The following is a 12781-nucleotide window of genomic DNA, read 5'->3' as shown; positions in this document are numbered from 1 at the left end:
TGAGAATAAGGTTCATAATAAATTACAATTTTATGGAGTGTGACGTTTTCAAATCTACTGTAACGGATAAAAAACGTCTAAGTACGTAGTATATCTTCATTAAACATTTTGCTAATAAATACTTTCGTTATACCCTCAAAAATCATAATAAAGCAGGCAGATGATAATCACATCAGTATTTTAAACAATGATACCATATGTATTTTTTTCCCCTTCTCCTTGCACGCGTTTTTCTCTACAATATTATCAACTTTAAATATTACTTAACGCCGTAGTACTCGAACCTGAAAGAAAATTATATCAAGCTCAATAAATTCAATCTTATAGATATTCAAGACGTCCGTGAATTTGTATCCTTATGATTAATCTCCGAAAGGGGATGGAATGATCGAGTTAACATACTGGTCTAGGGGTAACACCTCTTTCAGTTCGTCTCCTTATTCAGTCTTATTCTATTTGTGATACAAGAAAGTATTACATAATATAGTAGTTTGTATTTTAATAATTCGGACTTTATTCATTCACATATATGTAATATCATACCAACATCAGAGAGCATTATATATAGTACACCCTGTGACTTTTTTTCAAACGACATACATTTATACAGATATACTTTGTTTTAGTAATAGTATATGAATGCGAACTTAAAAGGTTTAGTGATTAAGGTTTTATACAATTTCCGAAATTTATAACTATCTATAAGAATTAACAATATTTTACTTACAAATTGGAATGTTGTACAAGTTTTAATTTATACGAGTAACTTGTAAAAATTAAAATTAATTTTTTTTAATAATACAGCATCTAAAAAAAGAATTAACAGTTATATTATATAGTGCCCGGTAATTTTGTTGAAATTTGAATTTTCTGAATCAAAATATGTAATATTTAAAACTATAAAGTGGATTAAATTTAAAGGTTAGTTTTCTGGTGGAATAATGATGAAATTATGCTCTTGCTCCATATTATGTTTGTTCGTCAATCCATGAGTACCCTCTAGTATGAGATTTTGTTGGTGTATGTATTAAATATGTATGTGTTTGGGGCATGATTCCATCATTTTTCCAAAAGAAAAAAAAAATATTTAATGCGTTTTATAGAAATACACATTACGTATTGTGATTTATAAAATCCAAGAAAACATCAATTTTAGCCAAAAATAAGAAGAACGACCTATAAATCTCATGTATTTATATATGAAGGGGAAATATCCTTATGGCAAAATTAGTGGAAGGCAAAATGTCATGAAGCAAAATAGCTTAAGGCAAAATTATCTAGCGCCCTATTATATATACAATATATAACTCCACCAGAAATCTTCCATTTTACTCTCCATTTTTCATGTACCCACTCACACGTAACTACCCTATATTTATATCCATTCATATGACGTTTTCTCTCCTCAAGAATGAAAAAAATTGACAGAATTTGCTAGGAAAAAAATTTTACGTAATTAATAGTGTTCCATGGTGAAGAAAGCTTTCACAAATGTCATAAATTGTATTATAATTGAAATCTACGCCATCTTGGGAGCTCAAAATTGATATTAATACAACATAAAATGGACAAATTTCCCAAGAAATCTTGATTAAACTCCATCAAACGGATGTATGAATGAAAAAACTACACAATTCCATTGATTACTATGTGATGCCAATAATAAGCAGTCATATTTAAATATAATCAAATGAATATCACTAAAAACCCCTATGAAATTCCTAAATTTGTAAAATTCCTTTATATTTTTAATTCGCAACTTGTTCTCATTATATAACATATAAATATAAAATAATCTAATTTCAACATATTTAAGAGTGTTTATAACAATAATAAAATTGAGATTTTATCCCTTATGAACACTTTATAATTAATCAACAGAGTATAAAATAACCAAATAAATAAAACACAACTACGTTCATTTATTCAGAGAGAGTAATATGTGATCGATATTGAGAGTATGTATTTATACAAGTACACAATACACATTTCACACTGATTATATGTATAAGGGTGCCTCCTACCATGTAATGAAAAGTATAAAATATCGATAAAAGTAGCTATCAAGCTACCTTTATAAAATAAAAATATTTTCTTTTTTTAGAGGTTGTAGTTGTAAAAAAATCACGGATGATTCCTACATGATTAAGTACCTATATAATTATATTTTATAAATAAAACTAGTTTATAATAAATAAATATAACTAATATATGCATATAAATGAATTATTAATGACATACGTCATCCACTAATCATCGCTTATCTAAGTTAAGTTAGAACATAATAAAGATTTTGGAAATCTCCTCCATTATTTGAATTAATTTATAGAAAACCTAATAAAGCTACCTCTTTAACTCCTTGAAGTTTTTGTAACAATTTAGTTAATTTCTTTTAAATAAATATAATTTATTTTGAGCTAGTTATAAATTTAACTAACTGAATGACATTTACATCAAATGGTACAGTTTCGTTCCTAGGGGGCCATTAGGGAAGCGTGACTACCCATAAGACAATAATTGTACCTGAATTTTTGTATATAAATATAATAGATATAATCTTTATCTATTAAAACTTCAGAATTTTGACTACATTCGAAATTAGTTGGCTTAACAATCTTTTATTTTTAAAAGTCCCCCCACTCCGACTTCAGACCTACGATTACTGAGGTGTATAATAATGTCATAAATGTTGAATAAACTGACTTTTCTTTAAATAATAATGTTAAATTTTAAGCTTTTATACAAAAAGATCTATAAAAAATTGAAGAAATGAAATTATCATATCAAGCTAATCAACCGACAAAGAAAAATTCCAGTCACGGCTCTAGCCACTTCTAGAATTCCTTGGACGTAGGCCTGTTTACAAGACTGCCAATGCAGGAACTACAAAACATGGTACTTTAATAATTAATATTACATTAAATCTCATATGAAAAAGTTCATATTTTAGGATGAATGCTTTTAAGAAATATGAAATTTTATGTATACTCGTTTCGAGTTATGCATTACAATTTCACAAGTTTTGTTTATTTTTAATCATAAAGTATTTTTTAGATATATTCTAGATTTGTTAATGTCAATTAAAACATTATTTGCATAAGATTAATTCAAATCATGACTGCATTTTATTTATTTCATTCCTTGTAAAAATAAAATATAATATTTTTTTAATTATATGAATAGGTAAATTACATCTAACACAAGGAATCATAATAATTAATCGTTTCAAAACAGATATCTACATTTAAAAAAAAGAAAAAATGTGGTTTTAAGATTGAAAATATTGTCTGAGTAACCAAGTAATATTTAAAAATGATTTATTTATATAAACGGATTGTCCCCAAAATTTCAACAATATATTATTACTATAACATCCTTGTACAAAAAAAAAGTTGTATATTATTAATCAGAAGAATCAAGAATCTTCTAGAATCAGACTAATTCGATTATAAATAATAAACAAAAATTTATATGAAATAAAAGTCCTTTAACTTATTTAATTGATAGTACACCCATTATACAATAAATGGTGCAGCATCGTAACTTCCTTTTTCCGAAATTCAATAAAACTAGTTTCATAAATCAGAAAAGTTTTATTTTTCTTTTATCTTGATATTACATATTTAAATTTAATGTTTTGAAGATAGTTAATGTTCTCCACTGCCCATAAACTTAATAAACGGACCTTTCGTATTTTAATACTCTGTAAAACTTGAAAATTACAGGTCAAAAACTAAAATCATGCTTAACTTTTTTGAAGAATAAGAATTTAAAAAAAATCATTAGATAAGTATTGTTTAGCTTACTCATAGTTTTTCAATGATTTATTATAATTATCAATTATTGCTTTTGTTTAATAAATCCAAATCCGAAATTTTAATTTTGAACTGATCATATCAAATTTGAGTCAAATCTGTTTCCTCATGGAATGATCCATAAATAAATAAACTTAGTGAATACTAATATCGTAATTGTAATTTAATAGTCTTAACTTATACATATTTAACTTGTTATGTAGTGAATTAGTCAAAAACAATCATTGAGTTCATAATTTAATAAATCTTGCTTAATAATAATAATTAACAATAATGTAACTATTAATTAAATATTACTCAATTATGAATATATAACATTAACATAAGCATTTTTAAAGCAAAGTTGGAGGCAGGGAGCTCTTGTAAATAGTCCTTTCCTTACAAAGACAAAATTGCTTCCTATTTACCTGTTCTGTAATCTGTATATGTAGATATTTAACATTATTACAAATTCACAAGTGTACAAAGAATATAAACACATGGACTGCAACCTTGATCGTTTTCTGTTATAATTAATATTTATACATAACTACCATTATTGCATTTGTAATCTGAGTCGATAAATCCTTCAATACTATTAATCAAATGTAAGTAATTTATATTTATCCCTATGGATTCGATCCATTAAGAAATTGTTTTTATGCTTTAAGTGCTATTTTTTTAAAATTTGTAACCAGTTGCTCCTTTGACTTATTTATTTATAATAATATACTTTATAGAAAATTGGTTGTGCAAATTAATTCATGTAATATATTCTCTACATTATAATATGCAATCCATTTATTAGATTTTATATGACAGCTAAGATTTCCTCCCCAAGCATACACTTTGAGTAAATAATAACCCAAAATAAATGTTTTTTTTTTAAAACTCTACTCGTAAGATAATAGTCAAATCCAGTAGAAAGCTGATCTTTCTTTTATTGTAGCATAACTTCAGGCCTTGAATCCCCTATTTACCAACACGCATGAGTATGAAACTATCCTAATAGAGGAAAGAGCATTATTAATTACAAGCACTTGATTGTAGAAATATCGAAGATGTGGACCTTTAAATAAGGAGGTACGTTTATAATCTATATTTTTTTATAAGATCCGATTATACCTAGTACTAAAGGCTAAAGTTAGTCATCTATTTAGACTCGAATTGTTTTATAATTATGTTTAAGTGAGCTTATCCGTATATGCTTGGAATGATTCATTGATGGATTAATAATATGTTGGTGAGCCCCAAACTTAGTTTGAGTATTGCACATCTATTTTATTAAAAAGGGAGAGGGAGAAAAGCTGGTAGTGGTAGTAGGGTGACTAAGTAAGAAGAGGGCCGGTGCAGTGACGACTGATGATGATCTTGAAAAAATGACGTCATCATTATAAGCTGTCCCTTCACTTGTTTAACTTCTTCCCTTTTTTTCATCATCTTCAATTCATTGAATTAGGTCTCTTCTCTGTCATTAGAATCATCTACAACAGAAACACGATCCATTATTCAATTACTAAAGTGATTTAGGTTATTTTAAATACATTCCGTGAGCCATTTGCGCTAGTTTATTTCTGTATTCTTTTCAATTATTTCAATACTTGTGCCTCTTAGTCTATCTCACGGCGTTACATCGCTGTAACATTGTATTTTGTTGTCAGCTGCCCCTGTTTCTGCTCCTTTTCTCCTAATCCGTGTTCTGAACGTTAATTGGTAGAATTGGAATTTGTTCTTTCTAAGTTATTAATTGACATTTCCCAACAATGATTGAACAATAATTAATAGTAAGCATTGTCTAGCTACCAGCTGATTTTGGGCTTTTTCTCTGTGTGTGTGTGTGTTTTTTTTTTTTGTGAGGAAAGGTTGGGTGATCCAATAAAGGTAAAGACGTGAATATTGAGTAATCTCTCTCCTTCTGTCTAATTTCATTTAATTTCTTTATCGGCAATCCCACTCTTCTCCTTGGTGGATCCATCAGCTCAGACCAAAGTGTCCTCCTTCCTTCAATGGATGAAGTGGAATTGAGATCTACAAATTGTTTGACTGACGAGGATGAGAGTTCTCGCTTACTAGGAGATGATGAAGAGGAAGAGGATTTTCATATCAAGTACTATGAAGGTGCTGGGAAAAAAAGAAGACAAAGAGATTTAAAGGAGTCTTCCTCCTCCTTCTCCTCCTCCTCCTCCTCTTCGATGTCGTCGTCGCCCTTATCCTCAACGTGAGTCATTCACTCATTCTCTGAAGCAAGCAGAGATTCCTTCCTTCCTTCCTTCCATTTCTCGCATTTCTCGCATTTCTGCCCCACTTCTCCTCGGCACGCCTCATTCTTCCTCTGCCTTGCTGTACATTGGACATTTTACATGACTGACTAACTACTGACAGACGAGTTGGTCCTACTAAAAACTGAGGGATAACTCATAGTGGATATACTACTTGCATGACTCTCTCATTTATTTCATAATTACTCTAGTAGTTGGACTTACTTTACTTTTATTGCTCTCTCTTTTCTTTTCTCACAAAGTAGTGTTATTACTTATTAATGTGCTTTACCTTAGACATCACCACTTCAGAGTTTTCATACCTGTCATTCTTATTACATTGGTTTGAGGAGTTAGAATAGTGTTGTCCTCTTTCTCGAGTCCTTTCTCTCCCCCTGTCCTTCTCCTTCTCTCTCCCCCAAACATGATGACTGATAATAAAAGACCTCAAAATCCCTCTGAGAAAACCCGCCTTGTCCATTCCCTTCACAACAAGAGTAAATCTTCACATTATTTTTCAAATTGTTGCAGATCTTCATTCCTCGCAAAAATGTTAAGTTGTCGGAAAAAGGATTTTACATCACGAACCCTTTGGATTGGAAGAGAATGTCTTCAGAAATTCCCTCCCAATGTCATACGGAATCAAAAATATAATATCTTCACTTTCATACCTGTTGTAAGTAATCAAATTTGGAAATTACTATATTACAATACTATTACGTATTCAATGATGGTTCAATCTTGTTTTGTTTTTTTCAGGTTCTCTTCAACCAATTTAAATTTTTTCTCAATATGTTCTTTCTTGTCATGGCCTGTAGTCAATTTATACCCGAGCTACGAATTGGCTATCTCTATACTTACTGGGGTCCTCTTGGCTTTGTTCTTTCTGTTACGCTCATTCGTGAAGGAATTGATGATTTCAGACGATATCAACGAGATAGAGAAGTCAATGGTTCTCGTTATTCTAAATTGACACTAAGGGGTCGTGTATCGGTTACGAGTTCACAAATTAAAGTAGGAGATATTATCTATGTTGAGAAAGGATCTCGTGTTCCAGCAGACATGGTTTTACTTCGTACTAGTGAGCATACAGGATCCTGTTTTGTAAGGACGGATCAACTAGACGGAGAAACAGATTGGAAACTTCGCTTAAGTGTTCCTTACACACAAAAACTTGACTCAGATGATAAAATACTACAACTAGAGGCATCTATTTATGCTGAAAAACCTCAGAAAGATATACATTCCTTCATTGGAAAATTAACTTGCCACAATACAAATCAGGAGGATTCTCTTAATATTGAAAATACTTTATGGGCCAATACTATTGTTGCTAATGGTACTGCCATTGGAATTGTAGTATACTCTGGACCCGAATGCAGAGCTATAATGAATAATTCATTCCCAAGATCTAAAGTTGGCTTGTTGGACCTGGAACTCAATCAAATAACAAAGGTCTTATTTATGGCTACTATCATATTATCTCTGGTGTTAATGTGCTTAAAAGGATTTGATGGCCCCTGGTACTTTTATTTCTTCAGATTTGTTTTACTTTTTTCCTATCTGATACCCATCAGCTTACGTGTAAATTTGGATATGGGGAAAATTTATTATTCATGGAATATTCAGAAAGATAAAGAAATCCCAGGTACTGTAGCTCGTTCTACCACAATTCCTGAAGAACTAGGGAGAGTGTCATATTTACTTACTGATAAGACTGGAACACTAACTCAAAACGTTATGATTTTTAAAAAACTTCATCTGGGTCCAGCAGCTTATTCAAACGATACGTTCGACGAGGTGACTTTATTTTGTATGTTTTTTTTACCACGATTAATTTTAAATATATTTTCGATTCCTGATTAGGTGAAAAATAATTTGGTCAATTACTTTTTAAACGCTCCCTTAAGCCTGGGAGATCAGGGAACACCTTCTGCAAACCCAACTGTTGCAAAAGCAACAAGAATCAGACGTCTTGCTGCAGTTCGCTCTAGTGAAGCTGTTAAAGCCCTAGCATTATGCCATAATGTAACACCAGTATACAATGTTGATGAAATATCGAATAGAGATGATGCCGAAGCAGATCAAGAAAAAATATTTGATGGTAAAGTTGAATATCAAGCATCCAGTCCTGATGAAATAGCTCTTGTTCAATGGACTGAAAAAATGGGACTCACACTGATTGACCGCAATCTATATTCCCTTAAATTGAAATCGCCCAATAATGACATCATCTCTTACACAATTTTGTACATTTTTCCGTTTACCTCCGAGTCCAAACGGATGGGCATCATTTTAAAAGATGATGGTACCGAAGAAATAACATTCTATGTTAAAGGTGCAGATATTGTCATGTCTTCAATTGTTCAATATAATGATTGGCTTGAAGAAGAAGTAGATAATATGGCTAGAGAAGGATTAAGAACCCTTGTTGTTGCAAAAAAAACCTTATCTGCCGATCAATTTCAAGAATTTGAAGTAAGTATCTAAATACATAATATTTTTTTGAATGGTCTTTTAATCCGAACAATCCTTTCAATTATAGCAAAGATATGCGGCAGCCAAGTTGTCCGTTGAGAATAGATCAGCTCAAGTGACTACAGTCATTGAATCACTTGAAAGGGACATGGAACTGTTATGTGTTACTGGAGTTGAGGATAAGCTTCAAGATAATGTTAGAACAACATTGGAACTTCTGCGAAATGCAGGAATGAAAGTAAAAAATAAAAAATATAAAAAATTTACTTTATATCATATTTTTTCTCCAGATTTGGATGTTAACGGGTGACAAATTGGAAACTGCTTCCTGCATTGCCAAAAGTTCTTGTCTTGTTTCAAAAAATCAAGGGGTTCATATTTTTAAGGACGTTGTTAATCGTGCAGAGGCTCATCATGAAATGAATGCATTTAGGCGCCGCCAAGATACTACATTAGTAATTAAGGGTGACTCGTTGGAGGTGGGTTTTTAAAGATTAATAATAACAGAGTTATTAAAAGATTATTCTCATTGCTAATTTGTTTATATATTAAGGTGTGTCTTGAGTTTTACGAACATGAATTTATGGATTTAGCTACTGCGTGTCCTGCAGTTGTTTGCTGTAGATGTTCGCCCCAACAGAAGGCTCAAGTTGTGCATCTTATTCAACAACATACAAATAAACGTGCAGCTGCTATAGGTATGAATGTAACTTAATATTCTAATATTTTTTTGTCACATTTGTGAAGTACTCTAATTTCCTGTCTTATGTTGGAACTTGTATATTGTCTTCATTCAAGGATGAAAAAAATATATTCAATCGTTACAAAAATATTACAAATTTTCAATATATTAATATTTGGAAAACTTGAATCCAGTTTGATAAGCATTTATAAATATTATAAATTTGAATTTTTGAACAGGTGATGGAGGTAACGATGTGTCAATGATTCAATCTGCCAGTGTTGGTGTAGGAATAGTTGGGAAAGAAGGGAAGCAGGCTTCATTGGCTGCTGATTTCTCGATTACTCAATTTGCTCACGTTGCCAGATTACTTTTAGTTCATGGGAGGAATTCGTATAAAAGATCAGCTGCTCTAAGTCAATTCGTTATTCATCGTGGGCTTATTATAACCACAATGCAGGCCATTTTTTCTGCAGTATTTTACTTTTCCTCTGTCTCTTTATATCAAGGGTTTCTGATGGTTGGCTATGCCACAATCTATACTATGTTTCCCGTATTTTCCCTCGTACTCGACAAAGATGTTATTAGTTCTTTGTGTTTGAGGTATCCTGAACTATACAAGGAGTTAACGAAAGGAAGATCTCTTACTTACAAGACATTTTTCATTTGGGTCCTTATAAGTATTTATCAAGGTATGTATTTTAATCAGTTAGTTGGTACGTAAAAGTGTTCATTATTATTTTTATAGGAGGAGTTATCATGTTTGGGGCATTACTTCTCTTTGAAGATGAGTTTGTTCACGTCGTTTCAATCTCTTTTACGGCTTTAATATTAACAGAATTAATAATGGTAGCTTTAACTATTAGTACATGGCATTGGCTGATGGGATTGGCAGAGTTTATGTCGGTTATTATATATGTTCTCTCTCTAGTCATCTTAAAGGACTTCTTTGGTTAGTTGCACTACTTATTACATATACATACATGATAAATAGAAACTTAATTTCCTTTTCTTCTTATTTATTTCCAGATGCTGAATTCATTCAAACATTTCCCTTTATTTGGAAAACCTTTACTATAACTGCAGTATCTTGTTTGCCTCTTTATTTTCTGAAGTTTTTGCGGAAGCGTTTCTCACCTCCATCCTATCAAAAGTTATCCTAAGATTTAAAAAATAGTTATTTATATTTTACTGTGATATTATATTAATTGTAATTATGTTTAAATTATCGACAAAGACATTTATGATGGAAGAAATTATGCAATTATTTAGATACTTATTAAAGCTATATATTTGATTTTTTTTATTCATTAGTTTCATTCACTTGGATGATGATCATTGACTACATAATTTAAATTATCAATAATACTTTATCTAATTAGATATATAGTAACACTCAGTTGCCTACATCACATATTCTTCTTAAAAATTAATTGATTTCATATAATTTAAAATGATCTTTTTATATATAGTTAAAGAATAATGTACACAAGTAAAAACTGATACTCTCCCATGTATTTCTTCAACGTAAATTTATTTCATGAAAGCAATTCTTTTTTCATAATTCAACATTCACTGTGGACCTTTCGAGAGTTTTACGTACCTAAATAGAAGGGAGATGTACTGAAAATGTATATAGAAAGAAGTTACGTGAATTCTTACATGAATTAACTGACCTGAAAAAAAAAACTGAATCATTTTTTCAGCTATTCTAACACATAATACCATTGACGTAATAGTATGTTGTGATTTTTTACTTCCGCCAGTGTCTGGAACGTCACTTTTCCGATTTGTTCAGATCCTATTCCATGAAGCATTATTAGTGTAATGTTGACATTAATTTTTTATAACATTGAGTATAAAAAAATATGATAATCGTTAAATTTGTATGATTAAAAGTGACAATAACAAATACTTGTAATGATTTTGATCAATTTGTTGATGAAATTAAAGCATATCTGACTCATTTGTCTCAATACATTATAGTTACATTATTTCATATTGAATTTGATGTATTTTGATAAGGTTGTAAATCGTAAGCATTTTTGGTGTATTGAAAAAAGAAACCGAAAATTAACCATTTCAGGAACATTTGAGAGGAGAACAGCTTAGCTACCTTTCCGTTTCATTAAATTAGCTATTATAAAAGGAATAAACACTAGTGTCATTCGTTATCTAGCAAGAAAAAAAGCAGGAATTCCTCTGTTTTCGATACTGAATTCTACTCAGGGACTTAAACTAGTTTATAACTACCCGACAAATTATCAGCATTACTCTCCGTGATTCATGAACACACGCTCGTGGTCAAAATTTTACACTAAGATGTTCTCCCCTCAAGAATGAAAGGATAATAGAATAATGATGAGAGTTCCAGAAAGTACAAAAAAATACTGTTCAAGTTGCCAACAACAAAACAAAACTTAGATTTTTTTCGTCAAACTTTATAAGATTTTATTCAGGGTGTTAGAGTCAGCCCCCCCCCCTCCCTAGTTATAGACCCGATATTGTATAAAACAGTGGTATTCCTATTACTGTAACAAGAAAACATAAGTATGCATCAATTAATGTTAATTTGAATTCTTGTCAGACATGGTAAATAGTCTTAAGTTGATTTATATGTGTGGGGCACATTCAAGTCAAGCAAACTGTAAATAATTTGTCTCAAAATTGAGTATTAATTACATTGTTATTCTTCGACGAATCATTGTTCATTTGTATCAAGTAATTATTCTTATTTGTCCTTTGGAGGCGCCGTAAATGACACTTAAAGTATCCAAAATTGATTGTTACAATAAAAGATTTACAAATTGATAGCCTATATCGAGGCCAATATAACCAAAATAAAGGATTATAAACTATAGCTGACATTCTTGGGTACCTTAACTCATCTTGCAAACTTAAATACAAAGCCTACAGTTAGTTAAAACAGTAAAATGTCTATGAAATATTGATGTATAATGTATATATAAATTAGGATTTTCTTTTATATTTAAGATTGTTTTGATGTTAACGCACTGTATATATTAGAGCTGTTTTTAAATTCCTTGAAATTATGAAAATAATAAAAGAAAAATATATTATTATTGACTAGTATATATCGAATATAAAATGAAAATTAGCAGATGATACAGGTTGCAATTTGCTCGTATCATAGTATATTTTTTACTTAAAGCACTATTAATTTTTACAACATTAAATAATTATAATATTTTGATAAATATTTTTTGATTTTGGTCTTGCTTTATTTTCATTTTACTTTTATTTAAAGTAGTTTCACAACTTTTGTTCCTCATAAAATCTTATATTTCTTTCATTTATAAGAAAGTCATCTGACATGATGTAAAAAGAAGACAATATTTTTTTCAAAGTTAATTTCTAGTGACTACTCCTTGAAACATAACACAGTGAACAATTAGAGGGTCAAAATTACCACCAATGAAATTAAACTCAGAATATAATTTATCCTTGAGTGCAAAATCCAGAACTGATCTCAGTTTTTCTCTGGGTTGTCATGTTTGAGAAGTATTCGAGACTATTATCGTTCAGAGACATTTTTCATCATCCAGACA

At 30.3% G+C, this 12781-nt stretch overlaps 1 protein-coding gene across 5 annotated transcripts; it reads left to right on the top strand.

Moving 5' to 3' along the window:
- The first annotated feature begins 4209 nt into the window (after positions 1-4209).
- LOC121118899 (probable phospholipid-transporting ATPase IIB) lies at positions 4210-10509 on the top strand. Of its 5 annotated transcripts, none has more exons than XM_040713494.2 (11): positions 4210-4402; positions 4744-4877; positions 6584-6728; positions 6812-7852; positions 7919-8530; positions 8598-8768; positions 8821-9009; positions 9084-9228; positions 9452-9904; positions 9961-10164; positions 10242-10509. In XM_040713494.2, exons 3-11 carry the CDS (start codon positions 6603-6605, stop codon positions 10373-10375), a joined length of 3075 nt encoding a protein of 1024 aa, XP_040569428.1. In that variant the 5' UTR covers positions 4210-4402; positions 4744-4877; positions 6584-6602; the 3' UTR covers positions 10376-10509. The 5 variants fall into 5 exon arrangements, with proteins under 5 accessions (XP_040569428.1, XP_071744607.1, XP_071744606.1 ...); XM_040713493.2 differs by lacking the exons at positions 4210-4402; positions 4744-4877 and adding exons at positions 5155-5675; positions 5773-6012; XM_071888506.1 differs by lacking the exon at positions 4744-4877 and having other exon boundaries at positions 4250-4402.
- The last annotated feature ends 2272 nt before the right edge of the window (positions 10510-12781 follow it).

This window comes from Lepeophtheirus salmonis, chromosome 5 (genome assembly GCF_016086655.4).
Source record: "Lepeophtheirus salmonis chromosome 5, UVic_Lsal_1.4, whole genome shotgun sequence".
NCBI classification, from domain to species: domain Eukaryota; kingdom Metazoa; phylum Arthropoda; class Copepoda; order Siphonostomatoida; family Caligidae; genus Lepeophtheirus; species Lepeophtheirus salmonis.
Note: the sequence above shows the minus strand (reverse complement) of the source record. Positions and strands in the feature narration are given on the sequence as shown.